This window comes from Grampus griseus (assembly GCF_964374135.1).
Source record: "Grampus griseus genome assembly, chromosome: 11".
Taxonomy (NCBI): Eukaryota; Metazoa; Chordata; class Mammalia; order Artiodactyla; family Delphinidae; genus Grampus; species Grampus griseus.
The window spans coordinates 71,017,629-71,041,588 of NC_139005.1; the positions used below are offsets into that span (position 1 = coordinate 71,017,629).

The window sequence follows — 23,960 nt, forward strand, 5'->3', positions numbered from 1 at the left end:
TTGACAATTGGTAGTTTTATCTAGGATTTTCATTGCCTTTTCACCTCCTTCCCCCCAAAATTAAGTGCAACCCACATGAAGTGAAGAGGAAATATAATCAATTAAATAGTGCCACAGCAGAGTTTTCTCGCAGTACAATATGATTTGGGAAGAGATGGGAAAAAAGAAAACAACTGACTCCGGTATAAATATATATACAGGTCTGAATACTGCATCACAGTTATAGTCAAGAGTTTATAGGGAAATACTGCTTTAGAAGATCTTAGCTGTTTATTTTGGAAAGTGTACAGTTTCTAGTCTGGATGTGTTCTGATTCATTCTGGGAACCTCTCATCTAAGAGTTTATGGATTTCAGATGATTCTGAAAGTTCTAGGCTACTGATTTAGGTAGGAACTCCCTATCTAGGTCTTTTTCTGAGAGGTTCAGTTTTCCAAGAAATAACTGAAACCATTTTATGGTTTTCCAAACCCACTGAGCCAGCCCCAGAATAAGCTGGGAGAAGACAACAAGCTTTTTAGTAGAAGAACCAGATCCCAAACCTGAGGCCGGATCTGCTACAGACCTTTACACTGAGGAGGTTCCTGGAATCCCTACACCCTCCCAGAGCACAGAGCACAAGGGGGAGACCATAGTCACTTTGAACCTCCCAGCCTGGAAACTACGTCTTAGATGCCTTGTCAGCCAGCACCAGCCAATATGTGTCCATGGTGGATATAGTAGGGCTTTAATATTTTGCGTCAAAATATGCATTTATATATTGCTTTGTAGTTCAACAAAGAATGCATCTTATATTACATAACTGCTGAAACTGCTATGCTTCTAAGGAGAGAAATATATCAAAAGATTTCTGATAAAATAAATATAGGCAAAGGAAAACACAATAAAAAAGTAAAATTAAATTGCTAGTAGAGAAGATATCTACTAAACTCCAAGTAATTATGTTCAGGTATATGGTGAAAACTTTCTAAATTTTCTAAAATATGTTCCTTGAGCTTAAAAACTTGTCATTTATTTTCAGAATTGTATGATACATTAAAATCACTAGTAAATATTTACCTGAATATATCTTTTCAGTTTTTGAATATGTTTTTGAAAAAGGAATTCTTTTTTGCCAGGCTGAACCATTATATGATGTTGACATATATTTATCTGAGAGAAAAAGGAAACAGGAATTAAATATTTTATAATGTTAAAATCATATTCCAGGAGCATTTCAAAGTTATAAATATCTCAGAGGTGAAGCTATTCTCTAATAATTCATTTTACCATTTCAAGGCTAAGGCATCAGGGATACAAGTGAGCTTATTAAAACCATTTAAGTTATCAATGAACACGGTTATACATCTCTTGATTGACTGTTCATTTCCTCAAATAAGGCTTGCTCCCACGAGGCTAAGCTAGAGAAGAGTATGATATGTGTATGTAATCAAAATGTTTCATTGCCTGGCTTTACCATGATTTTACATAAAATTCTGTTAACATTTGCAGAGCTAAAGAAAGGAAGGAAGGAAGGTAGGTAGGTAGGTAGGTGAGGCCACCTTAACACAAATCTAGACTGTGGCATCAAACTGTTCTGGTAGTTACTGCATTCTTCACAGCTAATCACTCACAGTAAAATTATAATAAAATTAATAATAAAATGTAAATAAAATTAAAAGTCTGTTTCACTTAAGAATATCCTTATTTTTATATATAAATCCATACATCATTCCATTCTAAAACAAATAGAAGAAAATAATTTAAAAGCTAACTTCTATTTAAATTGTAAAAGGAGGACCTAAGAGAGACATAGAGTTTTCACTTATGTTTCAGAAAGTACACAACATTCAGAACTCTACTAACTAGACTGTGCACACAGGAAAATACAAACATGAAATTACAGGGAATTGAGTGACCTTTTGTTAAGTTGAGAAGACAAACCCAACTTTAAAAGAGCCAAATTCATCTGAGGGGAAAAAAAAAAGAGAGATTTGGTTCCCTCCTCCCTTGTGTCCTTGTACTTCCTGAGAAATACTATGACTTTGCCTATTACATGATGAAATGATTTAGAAGCAATCTGGGCATGGGTGGGAGAGATGAGAGGTTGTCAAAAATATTGCAGTTAACCCCCAAACTAACCCTTTCAGAAAGTAATCATGAAGGCCTAAAGAAAAACCACAGCGCTAGACAGAAAGTGATAATTGAACAATGCAGTCAGTGGAACAAGAAAATGTCAACCATTCAAAAACAATCCTCAAGAGTGAAATACAGTTATCCAGGGGGAACAAAGTGCAGTGCTCTGAGACAAAATTCTAGAGAGGGTCATGTCAAGCCATCTGCATCCAACATGTTTTCTCCAATATCCTTTAAATCACGTGCACTCCTGCACATGGACAAAAATCCTCTTACTAGTTTTCTAAGATGTTATGGTGGTGATGGCCTGGAAAAAGAAGGGGGTGGATAGCAATTAAGATTAGTTGGACCATCAGGAAATTCCATGGGAATGCAAACCACAGACATGAGTAAAGAGCCTATATAAGTGTAGAACTCCACCTGAACAGAGGTTGAATTTGGGTTCCTTGTTAACATCAACTTTATTGTAGGACCCGTTTGTGGGCCTGCTGCGGGGAGGTGCATTCACTGAGACAGTTCTGACAGCATCTCTCTGACCATGGATATAGGAGGCATTCTCAGAGTTTCTGTTTTTATTATTGCGATGGTAACTCATTTTATTTTTGGGATTTGGAGACTGTACTGCTATAAAAGAAAGGGGGAAGAGAGTGAGGGATAAAACAAGCTGGTTTCACACCCGTAAATAACATATTGCACTTTAAATGTTTGATAGCACAATGGAAGATAATGTAAGCTAAAAGAACTAAGTTTATAAGAATTGGGCTGACATCTAAAATAACATGTTGCATGACAATGACTTGTTTTTCTGCCAGAAAATATTATTTAATCTCTTTTCAAATTACAATTTAGGAATATCAAATACATAGACACTTTACCTCTCTGCATTTCTGGGCCAGGAAAGTTCTTTGGTTCATCATAAATCCATTTTCTTTTTTTCAGGCCTTTAAAATGAGGCTTCCTCACTGGCTGGACATCATTTACTTAAAGAAGATACAAAGTTTTACAGTTTTTAAAGAGACACTTTCATCTGAAAATTACTGTAGGTGATAATTACATATCTGTGCATTCACATGTCAAGCAAGAGAAAAAAATAAATGTACCACCCCAATACATTACTTTCTAGAACAAAGGGTGATTTAATTTTAAGTACCAAAAAAATCTATCTTGGAAATTGATTGATGAGAAAACTTTCAATAAGTAACATTCCTTTGGAGAAAAATGCTTTTCTCCAAAGGAATGTGTGGATCTTTTTAGGTTTAAAAGAACATAAAATTACAATCCAAATATAATTATATATCTCATTATAATGTTATTTTTAAGTAGTTTTAGAATAGTTATTTTGAACATAACTTTTTAAGCCTAAACTACTTCTTAAGAAGTTGCATTAGTGTAAAATACTTTAATGACTATTACCTTACTGTTTTAAGATCTTAAGAAGTTGGGGGTATAGATAGTTTGGTGAAACAAGCCTCAATAATCAGAATTTGTAAGTGCTAATATCACTAAGTTATTCACTTCTTGCTTGCATGTTCTTACATGGAAAATTTTATGTGCATGCTCAATTTTTCAGGAATTTCTAAGGTACATTTCTCCAGAGTATCTTAAAACGATCTAGTAAAGAGGAGCATTCTTTATTATTTCTCTGTGTGGAGATCCTAAACATTCGCAAGTAACTACTACACAGAGAAAATGAACATCAAATTCACTATGTAGATTACATTAGCTCTCTACAGTGGGCTGATAAATCTCTCTTTGCCCTAGCTCTCATCTTCAGCTTCAGCAGTAAACCTTCAGTGAAGCTCTGATTCACCACCTCCTCTCCAAACATCATGCTCCACCCTTACTCTCATGCTCCCACTCCTAGAACTTGGAAACCATATTTTTCACAAGTGTCACTAAACTAAGCTGCTCTGAGGTAAACCATCACAGTTCCCTTTGTTTCCCAGCTGGGGCTGAAGAATATTATAGGGGTTCAATAAATGAAATAAGGAAAAGGAAGGAAGGAGGGAGGGAAACAGGAAGTTTCATGAGTCTTAATTGTATCAAGAGAAGTACCTCCAAGTACTAAATAGCAAGGAGAAGCCCAATCAAGAAAAATAATCTGAAACATAATAAAAATTTGTCAACGTATCCCAGCACGGGTTAAATTTAAAATGTACTAATGAAGCTTCAGAGAACGGAGTATATTATTAACTTTAATATCTAAATTAAACTAGTGGGAAAGTGTATAATTTACTAGGACCTACATCACAATTCATTGTCAATTAGAAGAATATTGTGTCTTTAATTCTTAATCCTGAATAGTTTTCAAACCATCCTTTTTTCTTTCCTTTTTAAAATTCTACTGCAAATAAGCAAAATAAATCCACGATAAGGCAAATATATCTAAGGCCAAAAAGTGATAGAGCTGATGTCTCACTTGAAGAAGGGTCCTCTCTGCACTTCATACTGATATTCTCAGTAGCATTTAATACATGCATTGTAGGTACTAGTCGGGTAGTTAGGGAACGCTTTGGATGAGGACTGTCCTTGTTATCTTTTAAAGCAAATTAAGAAAATAGAATGTCACTATTAGTAAAAAGAAGTGTTTCCATTGGTATTTCACTTTGCAAGCATTATATGATGGGCATACCTATTTAAAATATATATACATATATTAATTTTTAGAACCCACCACTGAAATTCCCTAATTACCACATTGAGTCCCCCAAATTTGTCACTAACAAAACATTAAAAATTCAGAAATAACAGCCATTATCTTCAATATGTAAATTATATATTTGTGGCAATATTTTTAATACCTCTGTATAAAAAAATAAAATACAAAAAAAGAAAAGGTTATCAATTTTACATCAAGTGTGCCAATTTAAACCAAGGATGAAGTAATATCTGTAACAGTCGTCATTTGTTCTAAGCTTTGGAGCCGGGCCATCCAATAGAGTTTTCTACAGTGATGGAAACATTCTAAATCTGTGCTGTCTGAAATGATAGCCACTGGTCACATGTGGATATTGAGCACTTGTAATATGGCTGGTGCAACTGATGAGCTGAATTTTAAAATTTTATTTAATTTTAATTAACTTAAACAGCCACACGTGAATGGTGGCTATGGTTATTAGTGTAGTCAGAGGTGTGTGTTTTTTGATGGATTGAGCAAAAGAGAGGAAACCAGATTTACATATAATTTTCCATAAGGAGAATTTGATCACAAGTGTCTTCCTGTTCTTGAGAATATTTATTTAATGGTGGGGAAAACAGTAGATGTAATTGGTTAATATTTAGATGGAGAACATGTGAAGTTCTCTAATTACAGGACAGCTGTACTGTCTGTGACTGAGAGAGCTGCCCAGCAGAGGTCCCAGCTGGGGGATTCTAAGCACAATAAAGGCAGCATAACACTATAGAGGGTGTATTTTATTATCATATCTCTGGATTATTCACAGACTATAATTAGTAATAATCATAAAGTGGGGAAGTCAGCGTGAGAATTGATACTCTTCTCAGTATATATATCTTCACAAAGCTTTCTAAGAAAATTCAATCACACTGAATATTGGAAGATGAAAAAAAAAAAAACAACTAAAGAGGACTGGGTATTACCATTTAAGAGGACCAATAACTTTAGAGCTAGCAAGACTCCTAGAAATTATGTAGTCCAACAGGCTAATTTTTCAGATAAGGAAACTGAAGCTAAAAAAAAGATGAAGCCCCAAAGGCAAATAATTAGGGATAGAGCCAGGACTGGAAACTTAGAGCTTCTGACTCCTCTCTAGTGTATTTTGTGTATATTTTTATTTATAACCTTGCCTCTACAACAATAATGCTTTATATTTAACTTGTCTATACAAATTACAAATGGATCAAAATATAGACTGGCTCATTACCTTTAGCATTTGAACATTTCGACATCGTGATTTCTTTCTCTTCAGTTAAAGTTTCATTTTCATCTACTCCAGGAAATATGATCCTCTGTGGAATGTAGCAGTCACCTCCTATGTCAATAACTTACTGTCAGTGGCAATGATGGCAGAAAATTGTACAAAACTATCTTTTAATACAGGATAATCCTCCCCTAAAATACCCCTTTTGCACAGTTTTATGTAAATACTTCTCAGTGATACCATCACCATCTCTATACATATCATATATGTTTCGATTAATACATGTGTATATATATATATCTATATATATACGTGTGTGTGAAAATACAGTATGTACACTTACAGATAATTGGAAGAAAATTCACACAGTCAACACAATTTTCCATATAACAATCTTTACCACACTTTAGAGATACTCAGAGTAAATATAATTTATCTTCCACACAATATCTTCAGATATATGAAAGCAGTTTTTATGTTCCTTAAAGATCTTCTATATTCCAGGATAAATATCCATAGTTGCTTTAAATATTACTTAAATACTTAATTTCAGATCCTTCACCATACAAGTTACCCTTTCTTAACATAAAATATTTGTTTCAAGTAACCTTGTTTAAAAATGATGCCCAACTTCCCTGGTGGCGCAGTGGTTGAGAGTCCGCCTGCCAATGCAGGGGACATGGGCTCGTGCCCCGGTCTGGGGAAATCCCACATGCCGCAGAACGGCTGGGCCCGTGAGCCATGGCCGCTGAGCCTGTGCATCCGGAGCCTGTGCTCCGCAACGGGAGAGGCCACAACAGTGAGAGGCCCTCATACCGCAAAAAAAAAAAAAAAAAAAAAAAAAAAAATGATGCCCAAATGTGAACTACCCTGTGAAGAAATCAGTGGAACTAGTATAATAATAGATGACATTTATGGAGCATCATTCTATAAGTTATACACTCTACTGAGTATTTTAAATGACTTATCACATTTAATTATTTTCCTATACTACTCCTAATAATTCAATGTAAGTTTACCTTAGCTATTCGGTAGCTGACACATGTTACTGAATTATATTGAAACCTTGTGGCCAACAAAAAGATTTTTTTTTTCCCTCATAATATATATCATGTCAGGTCTTTCCCAACTTGAAGAGAACCTACCGGTAATGTCTTGGACTTAAATACAAGAGATTTTGTTTATCACAGTTTGAGTTTACCTTGTTAGATCTGACTCATTGTTCCAGCATACTAACTTCCAGTCATCTGTAAATTTTATAAACGCGTCTCTATACATCTAGTCATTCAATTGTTTAAACGTAAAATCATTTATTCTACAAATATTTACGGAGTGCACATCATGTGCCAGACATTCTACTAGAGATTCGTCCAGAGCAATTTATTATACACAATTCCTGACCTCAAGGAGTTTATCCAAAGCCAATGAATAAAATGCTAAAAAGATGTTGATGAAACAAATCAGTTATGAGAGAGAAAATTCAGACTCATTTATTATATGGTGACATACTCAGAATCAATCAGTAATAAACTAATTCACCTCCATTTTCAAAAGCAGCAGTGTCAGTCCTTGCTTTCCTATCCAGTGATGCTTTTATCTCACCTTGCCTTTCAAATAGGCTGAATTTTGTTGGAACTGTCAGACTGTCCCCTAGGAAAAAAAAAAAATCACTCCAGGAACCATTAGGCGTTTACCTAAGTTTATTATAGAATTTATGATGACAGTAAAAAGCCTAAAAGTTAATGGAAATATTGTTTGCACAGTGATTTGATGAACAATAAATTTATAATTATACAAATTTTAAGCCAATTTATAATTAGGAGGAAAGCAGAAGGCAAGTTTATTTTCCTATGTGGATAATGTATCAAGTGGCGGTTAAAAAAGTTAAGCAATCTGACTCTATAGTGTATGTATATTTAGTTTATTTGAATTGCTTTTCATATAATGAATTTTGTAATATTTGTTTTGTTTTCGTCTACTAACCATGAACAAAGTAAAAAGTATTAGGGTCAACTACTGATTAAAAAAATGCTAATTATACTGATAATTCTCACCATTTCCTTATACATCTCTAGCTAATTTTCTCTGAAAATAAAATATTAAAAGGAGAATAAAAGAGCTATGACAATCTGATACAACTTGTGATTCTGGACTGGATTCTAAACCAGGGAAAAAACTTCATTTTGTTATAAAGGACATTGATGGCACAATTGGTGAAATTTTTTTTAAAAAGTCTTTAAATAATATTGAATCAGTAGTAATTTCCTGATATTGATATTTATACTGCATTTGGGTGAGAGTTATGTAGGGGCATCATGCCTGCAACTAACTCTCAAACAATTTGAAAAAAATAACAACAATGTGTGTGTTGAGAGAGAGAGGGAGAGAGAGTGAAAAATCAAATGTGTAAAATGCTAACATTTGGGGAAATCTGGGTAAAGGATATTCATTAGTTAACTGAAATTATTTAAAAATAAAAAGCTTTTTAAAACCGTAATATAAAGCAAAAATGCATATAATTGTCTTTAAAATCTGCCATTTTTAATAGTCATTGCTAATGTGTATGTTGTTGTTTTGTTATTGTTTTAATTTTTCTTGTCTCCATAATTCAAGAAATCTGTCCTTCACTAGATGGCTCCCATTTATCAGCTAGGTCTCTTCGATTGTTCTACCATCTGATGGCATGTTGCTGCCACCTACTGCCATATGTTTAAATAGTTTGCCACACATATGTACTTGCAAGACAGGCACTCTACTTTTTATCCTATACTCATATTGATCCTGGGAGACTTTGCCAACTATCTCTTTTTTTTTTTTTTTTAAAGAGGAGAAAAGAATTCAGATCTCTCCTACTCCTGCAAAACTTGTTTTTCAGCTCATCCCAGGGGCAAGAAATCTACTTAAACTCATGGAATCCATGGATTTTTTTCTCAGAGTTCCTTTCTTTTTTTTTTTTCTTGAATTTTATTTAATTTATTTTTTTATACAGCAGATACTTATTAGTCATCAATTTTATACACATTAGTGTATACATGTCAATCCCAATCGCCCGATTCAGCACACCACCACACACACCCATCCGCGGCTTCCCTCCCTTGGTGTCCATACGTTTGTTCTCTACATCTCTGTCTCAATTTCTGCCCTGCAAACTGGTTCATCTGTACCATTTTTCTAGGTTCCACATATATGCGTTAATATATGATTTTTGTTTTTCTCTTTCTGACTTACTTCACTCTGTATGACAGTCTCTAGATCCATCCACATCTCAACAAATGACCCAATATCATTCCTATTTATGGCTGAGTCATATTCCATTGTATATATGTACCACATCTTCTTTATCCATTTGTCTGTCAATGGGCATATAGGTTGCTTCCATGACCTGGCTATTGTAAAGAGTGCTGCAATGAACATTGGGGTGCATGTGTCTTTTTGAATTATGGTTTTCTCTGGGTATATGCCCAGTAGTGGGATTGCTGGATCATATGGTGATTCTATTTTTAGTGTTTTAAGGAACCTCCATACTGTTCTCCATAGTGGCTGTATCAATTTACATTCCCACCAACAGTGCAAGAGGGTTCCCTTTTCTCCACACCCTCTCCAGCATTTGTCGTTTGTAGATTTTCTGATGATGCCCATTCTAACGGGTGTGAGGTGATACCTCACTGTAGTTTTGATTTGCATTTCTCTAATAATTAGTGATGTTGAGCAGCTTTCATGTGCTTCTTGGCCATCTGTATTTCTTCTTTGGAGAAATGTCTACTTAGGTCTTCTGCCCATTTTTGGATTGGGTTGTTTGCTTTTTTAATATTGAGCTGCATGAGCTGTTTATATATTTTGGAGATTAATCCTTTGTTGATTCGTTTGCAAATATTTTCTCCCATTCTGAGGGTTGTCTTTGTGTCTTGTTTATGGTTTCCTTTTCTGTGCAAAAGCTTTGAAGTTTCACTAGGTCTCATTTGTTTAGTTTTGTTTTTATTTCCATTACTCTAGGAGGTGGATCAAAAAAGATCTTGCTGTGATTTATGTCAGAGAGTGTTCTTCCTATGTTTTCCTCTAAGAGTTTTATAGTGTCCGGTCTGAGATTTAGGTCTCTAATCCATTTTGAGTTTATTTTTCTGTATGGTGTTAGGGAGTGTTCTAATTTCACTTTTTTACATGTAGCTGTCCAGCTTTCCCAGCACCACTTATTAAAGGGGCTGTCTTTTCTACATTGTATATTCTTGCCTCCTTTGTCATAGATTAGTTGACCGTAGGTGCGTGAGTTTATCTCTGCGCTTTCTATTTGTTCCATTGATCTATGTTTCTGTTTTTGTGCCAGTACCATATTGTCTTGATTACTATAGCTTTGTAGTACAGTCTGAAGTCAGGGAGTCTGATTCCTCCAGCTCCGTTTTTTTCCCTCAAGACTGCTTTGGCTATTTGGGGTCTTTTGTGTCTCCATACAAATTTTAAGATTTTTTGGTTCTAGTTCTGTAAAAAATATCATTGGTAATTTGATAGGGATTCTACTGAATCTGTAGATTGCTTTGGGTAGTATAGTCATTTTCACAATATTGATTCTTCCAGTCCAAGAACATGGTACATCTCTATATCTGTTTGTATCATCTTTAATTTCTTTCATCAGTGTCTCATAGTTTTCTGCATACAGGTCTTTTGTCTCCCTAGGTAGGTTTATTCCTAGGTATTTTATTCTATTTGTTTCAGTGGTAAATGAGAGTGTTTCCTTAATTTCTGTCAGATTTTTCATCATTACTGTATAGGAATGCAAGAGATTTCTGTGCATTAATTTTGTATCCTGCTAATTTACTAAATTCATTGATTAGCTCTAGTAGTTTTCTGGTGGCATTTTTAGGGCTCTATATGTATAGTATCATGTCAGTAACAGTTTTACTTCTTCTTTTCCAATTCATATTCCTTTTATTTCTTTTTCTTCTCTGAATGCTGTGGCTAGGACTTCCAAAACTATGTTGAATAATAGTGGTGAGAGTGGACATCCTTGTCTTGTTCCTGATCTTAGAGGAAAGACTTTCAGTTTTTCACCATTGAGAATGATGTTTGCTGTGGGTTTGTCATGTATGGCCTTTATTATGTTGAGGTAGGTTCCCTCTATGCCCACTTTCTGGAGAGTTTTTATCATAAAAGGGTGTGGAATTTTGTCCAAAGCTTTTTCTGCATCTATTGAGATGATCATATGGTTTTTATTCTTCAGTTTGTTAATATGGTGTATCACATTGATTGATTTGCATATATTGAAGAATCCTTGCATCCCTGGGATAAATCCCACTTGATCATGGTGTATGATCCTTTTATTGTGTTGTTGGATTCTGTTTGCTAGTATTTTGTTGAGAATTTTTGCAGCTATATTCATCAGTGATATTGGTCTGTAATTTTCTTTTTTATAGTATCTTTGTCTGGTTCCGGTGTAAGGGTGATGGTGGCCTCATAGAATGAGTTTGGGAGTGTTCCTTCCTCTGCAATTTTTGGGAAGAGTTTGAGAAGGATGGGTGTTAGCTCTTCTCTAAATGTTTGATAGAATTCCCCTGTGAAGCCATCTGGTCCTGGACTTCCGTTTGTTGGAAGATTTTTAATCACAGTTTCAATATCATTACTTGTGATTGGTCTGTTGATGTTTTCTATTTCTTCCTGGTTCAGTCTTGGAAGGTTATAACTTTCTAAGAATTTGTCCATTTCTTCCAGGTTGTCCATTTTATTGGCATAGAGTTGCTTATAGTCGTCTCTTGGGATGCTTTGTATTTCTGCAGTGTCTGTTGTAACTTCTCTTTTTTCATTTCTAATTTTATTGATTTGAGTCCTCTCCCTCTTTTTCTTGATGAGTCTGGCTAATGGTTTATCAATTTTGTTTATCTTCTCAAAGCACCAGCTTTTAGTTTTATTGATCTTTGCTATTGTTTTCTTTGTGTCTATTTCATTGATTTCTGCTCTGATCTTTATGATTTCCTTACTTCTGCTAACTTTGAGTTTTGTTTGCTCTACTTTCTCTACTTCCTTTAAGTGTAAGGTTAGATTGTTTACTTGAGATTTTTCTTGTTTCTTGAGGTAGGCTTGCATACCTATAACCGTCCCTCTTAGAACTGCTTTTGCTGCATCCCATAGGTGTTGGATAGTCCTGTTTTCATTGTCATTTGTTTCTAGGTATTTTTTGATTTCCTCTTTGATTTCTTCAGTGATATCTTGGTTATTTAGTAATGTATTGTTTGGCCTCCATGTGTTTGTGTTTTTTACATTTTTTTCCCTGTAATTCATTTCTAATCTCATAGCGTGTGGTCAGAAAAGACACTTGATATGATTTCAATTTTCTTAAATTTACTGAGGCTTGATTTGTGACCCAAGATGTGATCCATCCTGGAGAATGTTCTGTGCACACATGAGAAGAAAGTGTAATCTGCTGTTTTTGGATGGAATGTCCTATAAATATCATTAAGTCTATCTGGTGTATTGTGTCATTTAAAGCTTGTGTTTCCTTATTAATTTTCTGTCTGGATGATCTGTCCATTGGTGAAATGAGGTGTTTAAGTCCCCCACTATTATTGTGTTACTCTCGATTTCCTCTTTTATAGCTGTTAGCAGTTGCCGTATGTATTGAGGTACTCCTATGTTGGGTGCATATATATCTATAATTGTTATATATTCTTCTTGAATTGATCCCTTGATCATTATGTAGTGTCCTTCCTTGTCTCTTGTAACATTCTTTATTTTAAAGTCTATTTTATCTGATATGAGTATTGCTACTCCAGCTTTCTTTTGGTTTCCATTTGCATGGCATATCTTTTTCCATCCCCTCACTTTCAGTCTGTATGTGTCCCTAGGTCTGAAGTGGGTCTCTTTTAGACAGCATATATATGGGTCTTGTTTTTGTATCCATTCAGCAAGCCTGTGTCTTTTGGTTGGAACATTAAATGTGAATTGAATCCATTCACATTTAAGGTAATTATCGATATGTATGTTCCTGTGAACATTTTCTTAATTTGGGGGGGGGGGTTGTTTTTGTAGGTCCTTTTCTTCTCTTGTGTTTCCCACTTAGAGAAGTTCCTTTAGCATTTGTTGTAGAGCTGGTTTGGTGGTGCTGAATTCTCTTAGCTTTTACTTGTGTGTAAATCTTTTGATTTCTCCATGGAATCTGAATGAGATCCTTGCTGGGTAGAGTAATCTTGGTTGGAGGTTCTTCCCTTTCATTACTTTCAGTATATCAAGCCACTCTCTTCTGGCTTGTAGAGTTTCTGCTGAGAAATCAGCTGTTAACCTTATGGGAGTTCCCTTATATGTTATTTGTTGTTTTTCCGTTGCTACTTTCAATAATTTTTCTTTGTCTTTAATTTTTGCCAGTTTGATTACTATGTGTCTCAGCGTGTTTCTCCTTGGGTTTATCCTGTATGGGACTCTCTGCACTTCCTGGTCTTGGGTGGCTATTTCCTTTCCCATGTTAGGGAAGTTTTCGACTATAATCTCTTCAAATATTTTTTCTGGTTCTTTCTCTCTCTCTTCTCCTCCTGGGACCCCTATAATGTGAATGTTGTTGTGTTTAATGCTGTCCCAGAGGTCTCTTAGACTCTCTTCATTTCTTTTCATTCTTTTTTCTTTACTCTGTTGCGCAGCATTGAATTCCACCATTCTGTCTTCCAGGTCACTTATCCGTTCTTCTGCCTCAGTTATTCTGCTATTGATTCCTTCTAATGTAGTTTTCATTTCAGTTATTGCACTGTTCATCTCTGTTTGTTTGTTCTTTAATTCTTCTAAGTCTTTGTTAAACATTTCTTGCATCTTCTCGATCTTTGCCTTCATTCTTTTTCCGAGGTCCTGGATCATCTTCACCATCATTATTCTGAATTATTTTTCTGGAAGGTTACCTATCTCTACTTCATTTAGTTGTTTTTCTGGGGTTTTATCTTGTTCCTTCATCTGGTACATAGCCATCTGCCTTTTCACCTTGTCTACCTTTCTGTGAATGTGGTTTTGTTCCACAGGCTGCAGGATTGTAATTCTTCTGGCTTCTCATGAGTTCCTTGTTTTATATGCAGAAAATAACGTTCTTCTTATCTTGCCTTCAAGGGCAAGATGTTCACCAACAGAAAAGTCAGATTCACCAGAACATAAGATCCATAAAAGGCACAGCTTTGGAATTATTCCCCTGCTTTGCCCTTGAAATTGGCTGGTACACAGGAGGCACTCATTCAATGAACAAACACCCTTGTTCTGCTGCTAACGTTGTTCTATGATCTCCCTTTTGTCCTTCTAGGGCTAAGTTGTCCCTTCTACTTATAAAGAAAAATCTACACCTGTTTCACAGGGAGATTTATTTTCATAGCCAAATAAAATGGTAAAACCAAATTATTTACAGAATTATTGCATGGGGTGTGTAGTGCTACCATGTGTTTATTAAGTCTATTCATTCTGTGGTTCCTCTGGAAATACAATTACATTAATAGCAGCTTTTCATATTAAATTTAGGTCATCCAATAAAATCACTTCCTTCTCACTCTCAATTCTGATGTATTATAATTTGCCTTCAGTGCATACTTTACTAAATAATTCACAGCCTATCATACCAAGTACCTCTTATTCATCACCTTGAAATGCTTCCTTTTTGTTCCTTACCTTCCTGCAATTCACTTCCATTTTCCAAAGGCTTTTCTAACTCTTTTTCCACTGTACAGGCTATGCTTTTAGATGATAAAATATCTGGAGGAGTATGAAATCTGTAGTATTCACCTAATCTCCCACAAGAAAATTAACAGTTAGTGTACGTCTCACATCAAATATTAGAAAATCCACAAATGTTTGATTCCTTACCAGATTTATAACACATCTCCTTTATTGCTCTTTTTTCTTCAATTTCTTCAGGAGTCTTTGTCCATAAACTAGAAGCATCTATAGGATATATATTTTTTAAGTTAAATTGTCCCAAAACCAAATAATCTGAAAATGTATAAACCACAATGAAACATCCCATACATTGTTCTCATGAATGGATTACTGTTTTAAAAAACATTTAAAATCAATAATTTGCACATTGTCAAATGTTTCTCATTGCTATATTTTACATTTTAGAAATAATCAGTCAAGAGGAAGGAAATGACTATACATTATGTGTCTTGAGATGAGAAGCTGCAGGTACAGATTCACATTTGAGATCATCTTTGTTTGCTTGCTTGCTTGCTTGTTTGTTTGGAGAAGGAAGATGTAAGTATGGGAGACCCAGAGCTACAGAAGAAAAGGACACATCTCCTTCCTCCTCTTCTTCCTCAAAGTTAGTTTTTAAAATTAAAGGATGATGAATGGGTTGCAATATATCCTCCTGAGGTTTCAGGGGCTCCCAACTCTGGGACAGAGGTGCAATTCCCTCCTGAGTTTGTTTCTGTAGTAAAATACCTACAGAAAATATGTCACATTTCAATTTTTCAATGTGCCCACATCCTGTGTCTCCATGGAAAGACATATTCCAGGGTAGAGACAGACTAAGAGTTTATTTTTCCACATGCCTATCTTGTTTGTACATACTTATTGGCACTGCAGGGCTGTGATGATATGGGAGGAATAGCATGGGCTACACTGCAAAAGACCTGGGTTCTAACCTTGTTTATACTTTGGCAAGGATTACCTGGGATAATGCAGATGATAGTGCTTTATAAATTATAAACTACTCTATTGATCTCTATAACTTGAAGGATTAAATGTGAGACAGATGGATATAATCATGTAATAGATTGACACTCATGTATATCAATGTTAAGTTATATATAAATAATAAAGGTTATATAAATCAATGTTATCAATATTAAGTTATATAAAAGTAAAACAGGTTATTAGTATACCTACAAGCAACTGTGCATATTTAAACATGAGATCTGTCTTCTAGCCATCATACAACAAAAAACTTCCAATCCAAATGATAAGCATATGTGTACACATAGAACAAATTAGAACATAATGAATTTAATATACTTAATAAAATGAAAGCTATTTTCTCACCCAAATCTGCCTTATATATTATATTATACACTTCTAATAGTTAAACAAATATGTAGAAAATACCATGAGGTTTTTGAATGTGCACTGTAAATCTGAGAAAAGGCTTACTAACCATTTTGTTCATCTTCTTCCTCCTCTTCTTCCTCAAAGTTTGTTTTTAAAACTAAGGGATGGTGAATGGGTCGTGATATATTCTCCTGAGGTTTCAGAGGTTCCTGACTCTGGGTTGGGGGTGGAATGCCTTCCTGAGTTTCTTTCTGCGGTGTGATATCTATAGAGGAAATGCAACATTTCAGTCTTTTCAAGATACACGTTTTGGTGCATGTTCAATGATCAACTGTTGTCCTACTGATTAACTGCATATTTGTTAAAAGGTGTCTCTTCTTATTTCTGGAAAGGTTATTGAACTAACTTGCAAAAAAATATCAACATTTTGCTGGTAAGGTGTGGAAAATATGCTAATTCATAGACTTTAGATAGTAATTATAACCATGACTTGGTATATATCATACTTTGATATAAATACAAAGTGATCATAAGCATTACTGTATTCTTACATTACATCCGTGGGATAAGAATAAATTAACTAATCACATTACAATAATTTAACAAAGGCAAACTCATATAAGACATAGCTTATAATGGCAGAGTATACGTGTTCAAAAGAGGAAAAAATCCAATGGCTGGGGCTTCCCTGGTGGCGCAGTGGTTGGCGGTCCGCCTGCCGATGCGGGGGACACGGGTTCGTGCCCCGGTCCGGGAGGATGCCGCATGCCGTGGGGTGGCTGGGCCCGTGAGCCATGGCCGCTGGGCCTGCGCGTCCGGAGCCTGTGCTCCGCAACGGGAGAGGCCGCAGCGGTGGGAGGCCCGCGTACCGCAAAAAAAAAAAAAAATCCAATGGCTGGGGGTTGATAACTTCAAAATGAGAATAATACTTTCAGATTCCTTTATTGACTCACATGGGTCAGATTGACCAAAGCTCTAGGTCATATTTAAATGTTCTGTAACCTTCAAAACTAACCAGCAAATAATAGAAAAAGCCAGTGAACACATGTATCTTCTATCATTACTTATTCAATTCTCTTGGTTTTTCAAACCAATAGCTATCAAATTTGGCTAATTATCAGAATCAAATTAAAAAATTATTCAAATCATCTTTTGGGTCTCTGTTTTTCAAATTTCTGATTCAGCAGGTCTAAATTAAAGCCTAGAAATATGATACTATTTTTAAATGCCTCAGATAATTACAAAATCAGTCAAGTTTGGAAACCATGGCCCCGAATCAATGATCATCTAGGTGGGGTCCTGGGTCATGGGAAGGCTTTCAGTGGGTTTGCCATCCCAATAATTTGAAAGCAATCTATCGTATTCCAGATCCTTAATTTCCACATCCATTTTCACCCTAAAATTAGTTTGCCTGAGAGCAAGCCTCAGTTCACAGTAGCGTTTTCTCCACTTTACAAAATAAAGCTCTACTTTACCCACGCCAAAATTTTCTGTAACACATTGCCCAAAAAAGAAATCCTCCTTTACTGATTAATCAAACCACCATGAACTCGTAGGGCTTTTTCCATTACCTTGACTTATACACATTTCTACCAGCAGAAAATCATTTTGTGATAGGCAGAATAATGTTCTCCCAAAGATGTCCAAGTCTTAATCGCTGAAGCCTGTGTATACATTAGGTTATACAGGAAAGAGGAATTAAGACTGCTAATCAGCTGACCTCAGAATTGGCAGATTATCCTTTATAATTCAGGTGGGCCTTTGAAAGTAAAAGAGAGATGCAGAGGAAAAGAGCCAGGAAAAGAAGTGTGACAGTGGAAGCTAAGTCAGAGTGATACAGTGTCAGAATGGATACATTGCTGACTCCGAGGTGGAGGAAGGGGGACATGAACAAAGGAATACTGAAGACCTCTAGAAACTTGAAAAGGCAAGGCAACAGATTCTCTCCCAGAAATCTCCGAAGGAATGCAGCCCTGGAGACCACCTTAATTTTAATTCAGAGAGATCTCATCAAATTCCTAAACTAGAACTACAAGACAATAAACTTGAGTTGTTGAAGTCACTTAGTTAAGGGTAAATTGTTACAACAGTAACAGAAAATGAATACACGGGGTATTAGAAAAAAGTCCTATCTGGTTGGAATGTTCTGAATTCAAATGCTTAATAGAGTATGTTGCTAGTTAAGAATTTTTGTTGAAAAATTTTGCTTGCTCCATTTCTAGACTATTGTGAAAGAATATGTCACTCTTGAAAAGAAGTCTTGTGGTGTCAATGAAAAGAGAGCACTAGTAAGAAACTGTGAAGGAAAAACATGACTTTAAACAGAACTTTTTAGCTATTCTCAATACATATTCCCAAGACTTGTCATTAGCTTCAAAGAAAAGCTTCACTGAACATTCAAAACAATACAAGTTAAAATCACATTTTATAAAAGCTTTATTGAGATATAATTCACATACTATATGATTCCTCATTTAAATGTATAATTCAATGTTTTTTAGTATATTCAGGGAGATGTGCAACCATCACCATGATCAGTTTTAGGATATTCGATCACCCCAAAAAAGGAAACCCATACCAGTTAGCAGTTACTCTTCATGTCCACCCAATGTCCCCAGTCTTACACAAGCACTAGTGTACTTTCTGTTTCTATGGATTTACCTATTCTGGATATTTCATATAAATGGAATTATACAATATGTGGTCCTTATACATAACTCCTTCCACTTACCGCAGTGTTTTTTATAGCCAAATTATATTTCACTGTATGCATATACCACAATTTATCCATTCATCACATGATGGACACTTCTGTTATTTCCACTTTTTTTGGTTATAAATAATGTTGATATGAATATTGTTGTGCAAGTTTTTGAGAGGACATATCTCTTAGGTATATACTTCGGAGTGAATAAGTAGGACATATAGTGACTCTATGTTTGATCTTTTGAGGAACTGCCAGACTGTTTTCCAAAGCAATTGCACCATTTACATTCCTACCTGAAATGTATGAAGATTCCAATTTCTCTACATCCTCATCAACTCTTATTATCTTTTTGATTAAACTATTCTAGTAGATGTGAGTGGCATCTCACTGTAGTTTTGATTTACATTTATCTAATGGTTAATGATGATGAGCATCTTTTCATGAGCTTATTAGCCATTTGTATATCTTTGAGAAATGTCTATTCAGAGTCTTTGTCCATTTTGTAATGGGATTGTCTTTATATTATTGAGTTGTAAGAGCTCTTTATATATTCTAGATGTGTCTCTTATCAGATGAAAGATTTGCAAATATTTTCTCCCATTCTGTAGGTTGTCTTTTCATTTTCTTGATGGTATTCTTGAAACATAAAAGTTTATAATTTTGATGAAATCCAATTCATTTTTTTCATTGATTGCTTGTTTTTCTGGTGTCATAACTGAGAGGGGTTTGAGTAACCTACAGTTTCTTATAAGAATTTTATAATTTTAGCTCATATTTAGGTCTTTGGTCTATTTTGAGTTAATTTTTGTAGAGTATAAAGAAGTCTAATTTTTTTTTTATGGCTATCCAGTTTTCTTAGCACCATTTGTTGAGAATACTGTTCTTTCCCCCATTGAATGGTCTATGCACCCTTTTCAAAAATCAATTGACCAGAAATTGATTTATGGAAAGGTTTAGTTCTGGTCTCTCAATTTTATCTCATTGATCTACATATTGATTTTTATGCCAGTACCAGATGGTCTTGATTACTAGTTTTGTAGTAATTTTTACATTTCAAAATCAGTAAGTATGAGTTCTACACTTTTCTACATGTTTCTACAACATTAAAAAGGTGAGATGATTTATTTTCCCGGTTTTGGTTAATATGAACCTTGGTAGGTAAATGTCCCTGGAAATATTTTAGGAAATATTAGGTCTACAAAAGATCAAATTATACCTTCTGAGGTACTGAAATATTTTTAGAATGAACAGATGATGCAGTAGGTTCAACACATAATTCAAATGAGCTTTGTAGTTTCCTCCAGTCTGGAAATTGAATCCTATTTCCTAGAGCACAGACATCTGTCTGGGCAGAGAAAAAATATTTACCTTCTTAACATGAATAAATACTTTTCTGGACTTCCTGGGATAGAATTAGCCACTATGTGAAAGGTAGTACTATGTACCTATGTTTCGTGGTTGGGATTCATCAGTAAACAAAATAAAGATTCCTACTCTTACGGAATGTTCATTCTATAGGGAGGAATCAGACAACAAACAATAGATGTAGTGAAGAAATAAATTATATTTTATCTGAGAAAATAAGGGAAATGGCAAAAGAAAGCAGAGCAAGGCCAGGAAGAATGTGTAGGGAGGAAGTGGGAAGGCTGCCACATTTCAAACAGAGTATTCAGGGTAGACCTCATTAACAGATGATATTTGAGTAAGGCCTTGAAGAGGTAAAGGAGTTTACCATAAAGCTGTTGAGAGAAGGGTGTTTCATGCAAAGCCCTTGAAGCAGGAGCCTACTAGCAAGGAGAAGCAGGGAAACTGGTATGGTTGGAGCAGAGTGAGCAAGTAGAACAGCTGCAGGAGATAAATTCAGAGAGGAAACGGGGCACCACATCAAGTACAGTCATTTAGGCCTTTGTCAGGACTCTGATTTTACTCTGAATGAAATGAAAACCAATTGGAGGGGTGATGTCTGATTTATGCATAAGATTATCACTGACTGTGCTTTGAACAGACATAGAGAGGGACAAGAGTTGAAATAGGAAAACCATTTAAGCTATTGCAGTAATCCAGTCCAGAAATGATGTCGGTGTTTTGGCCCAAGGTGGGAATAGTAGAAATAGTGAGAAAAGTCAGATTTTGGATATATTAAATACAGTAGAGTTAACAGGATTTCTGTATGGATTGGATGTGGGATATGAGAGAAACAGAGTTTGAGGATGATTCAGTTGACCTGAAGGATAGAAGGATAGAACTGCCATTAAACCAAGATAGAAAGCCCATGGATATAGCAGGTTTGGGGATATAGGAGTAAAATTGTGAGTTGAGTTTTGAATGTGTTAAGTGGGAAATATCTACTCAAGTTAAGAGCCCAAGTGAAAAGTTGAATATAAGGATCTTTGAAGTTCAAGAGAGAGGGCTGGAATAGATATGTAAATTTAGGAGTAATTTACATGTGGCTCATAATCAAAGGCATGAGACTGGATGAGATTACCAAGGGAGTAGGCAGAGAAGAAAAGAGAACCAAGAACTAACTCCTAGAACATACCACATGTAAGAGGATGGGGAAAAGAGGAAAAACCAGTGAGGGAGAGCAAAAACAGAATACTAGGTAGATAGGAGTAAAACAAAGAGGTACAGCGTCTTGGAAGCTAGATAAGGAAATTATATCAATGAGGGAGGAGTGATCAAGTCTGTCAAATGCTGCTAATGGTTCCAGTTATGGAAGGACTGAAAATTGACCACTGGATTTAATAATTTGTATATCAATGGTGAAAGAGGCTGAAAAGGATGATTTACATGGGATTAAGAGAGAATGGGTGGGGAGGATTTGATAATACTAAGTCAAGGATAACTATTTTGAGAACTGCTACAAAGAGAAAGAAAAAAATGGGGTGGTAGCTTGTAAGAGGATGGATTAAGACAAAGGAGACATTTTTTCCTCAGTTCAAGTTTAATAGAAACTACAAAAGATCAAAAGTGACACCCTACCACTGTACACATCAGTTGGCCTGTCCCATAATACAGTCCAGGCCATTTCCTCCAGAGGAAGAAAGGCTGGCAATTAGGATTTAGAGTATAACTGAGAGAATGACTGAGATGGGGAAGGGTAAGCTCAGTGGAGGAATTGAGTTCGAGGAACTGAGAGGCTGGGGTGGTAGATCATATACTTACATATTGGAATCACCAAGAATTGACACAGGAGTACAGTTAGACTGACTATGAGCCAGGAGTTCATACTTCTGAAAAATGGGGAGGAAGGATGTGGACAGATGTAGACAAAAGCAAAAAGAACAGCAATGCCGAGGGGGGATAATGGCATGAGATACAAACTGGATGGTTTTAAGGAGAAGTGAGAGAGAACAATCTGAAATTGGCAATAGGACCCAAGGAAAGCTTCTACCTCATCTCCAGATCAAGTGGTACTTGAGAACTGGGGATAAAAACAGCCACCATTTGGAGAGGGCTGCTGGAGAAGGAGTGGGGAGTGATGCTTACATTCGACTATGAAGACGAAGGGAAAGTTCAGGGAAGAAGTTGAAAAAGAATTCTGCTGATAATGAAGTTTGGGGAGGAGTGGATGAAAGGGGCCAGATAGGGAGAGGAGTGAGTCATTTGAAAGATGGGGGTTCTGATATTGACTGTTGTGAAATAATAGAGAATACATTGGTCTCTGCCCCCAGTTCCTGGCACAGAGTTCCTAAAACCTTCGTGATTTCCTAAGTAAAAAGAGCACTGGGAACATCTTTTGTTCTAATATTTGGCCTTTGACCCTGGTTCCTGACACAGAACTCCAAAATCCCTTAGAGTTTCCTCAGTGATGGGAGTGTCCTTTGTTCTAATGAGGTGACTCTGGGTGGGTTCCTGGTAGCTTCATGAGTAGGGTTTGTCACCAGAAAGACCAAGCCAGCATTAGAAGCTTGGAACTCTCAGCCCTGCCCCCATGTCCAGGAAGGAGAGAGGGGCTAGAGGTTGGTTTAATAATCAATCATGCTTACCTGACGAAGCCTCCATAAACATCCCAAAAGTATAGAATTCGGAGAGCTTCCAGCTTGATGAACACATCCACGTACTGGACGGTGGCACACCCCAACTCCACAGGGACAGAAGTTCCTGTGCTCAGGCCCTTCCAGACCTCACCTTATGTGCCTCTTCATCTGGTTGTTCATCTGTGTGATGAACATCTTCTATTACAGTAGAGGATGCCATCCTCTATGGCATCGTCTGTTACAATAAACTGGTAAAGATAAGGAAGCGTTTCCCTGAGTTCTTTGAGCTGTCTAGCAAATTATTTAATCCAGGGAGAGAGATCATGGAAACCTCCAATTTGTACCCAAGTTAGACAGAGGCTGTGGGTAACCTAGGGACCTTCTACTTGCAATTAATATGAAAAGTGTAAGATAATCTTTGGGGATACAGCCATTAATCTGTGGGGTGTGTGCTAACTCTGGTTAGTGTCAGAATTGAATTAAATTATAGGACACCCAGCTAATGTCACAGAGAATTGATTGGTGTGGGAAAAAACCCACTTGTATGGTGTCAGAAGTGTTGTGAGTATGGTACTAGTGTGCAAATAAAGGAGAAACACACAGGAGTATTTTTTTTCCCCTAGGGAAACTGACATAAACAGGAGTAAAGGGCAGAATAAAATTAGTCCTGGTGAATTCAAAACACATAAGTGGATTTGTTCCCTGTAGACAGACGAAAGGAGGTTTGAGGAAGTAGGGTATTAGCAGCCTATGAAGCCTGCTTATCCCCTCTCATGATGGAGGTAGAATGGCTAGGGGAAGGATTTGGTCCCAGTGCATGGATCTGGTTTTGACCCTATTGAGAGAGGGGAAACCTTATTCCAAAGTCAAGAGCAGTTTTGACACATGTTGAAGAAATTGAGACTTCCAGAAAAGCTAGAATTTATTTTTGACATCCAGATTCTATGCCTAATAAATGAGAATAATAAAATGTATCCCTACAGAACTTAGCCCAGGGCATGTCTTATAGTGGGGAGCCCAATAACTGTTACACAGACACTCTACCTTTCCTTTGCCCAGAGATGGAGTCTTTGTTTTCCTCTAGTCCTAAAAGAATTAGTTTGAAAGATAGCAATTTTATCCATAGACCTTTAGGAAGCAAACTGTTACACTAGATATAGGGAATTTAGTACAATGTCCTCATGAAATAAAATCACACTAGATGTAAAACAATGGGATCAAGTTAACCACTTAGTAAGTGTAATAACTTTCATTCCAGTAGGTTACCTTCAGTAGTTATCTAT

At 36.0% G+C, this 23,960-nt stretch overlaps 1 protein-coding gene across 1 annotated transcript in view; it reads right to left on the reverse strand.

The window, feature by feature from the left end:
* Positions 1 to 23,960, reverse strand: part of LOC309829920 (uncharacterized protein C12orf50 homolog) — a gene marked incomplete at both ends in the record, with an annotated part of 70,033 nt that overhangs the window by 42,277 nt on the left and 3,796 nt on the right. The window contains 9 exons of the mRNA XM_082666177.1: positions 1,058 to 1,150; positions 2,534 to 2,737; positions 2,989 to 3,093; positions 4,533 to 4,649; positions 5,998 to 6,105; positions 7,534 to 7,644; positions 14,611 to 14,724; positions 14,806 to 14,883; positions 16,097 to 16,255. Of these exons, the coding sequence (XP_082522303.1) occupies positions 1,058 to 1,150; positions 2,534 to 2,737; positions 2,989 to 3,093; positions 4,533 to 4,649; positions 5,998 to 6,105; positions 7,534 to 7,644; positions 14,611 to 14,724; positions 14,806 to 14,883; positions 16,097 to 16,255 (1,089 nt within the window). The remainder of the gene's footprint in view (positions 1 to 1,057; positions 1,151 to 2,533; positions 2,738 to 2,988; positions 3,094 to 4,532; positions 4,650 to 5,997; positions 6,106 to 7,533; positions 7,645 to 14,610; positions 14,725 to 14,805; positions 14,884 to 16,096; positions 16,256 to 23,960) is intronic.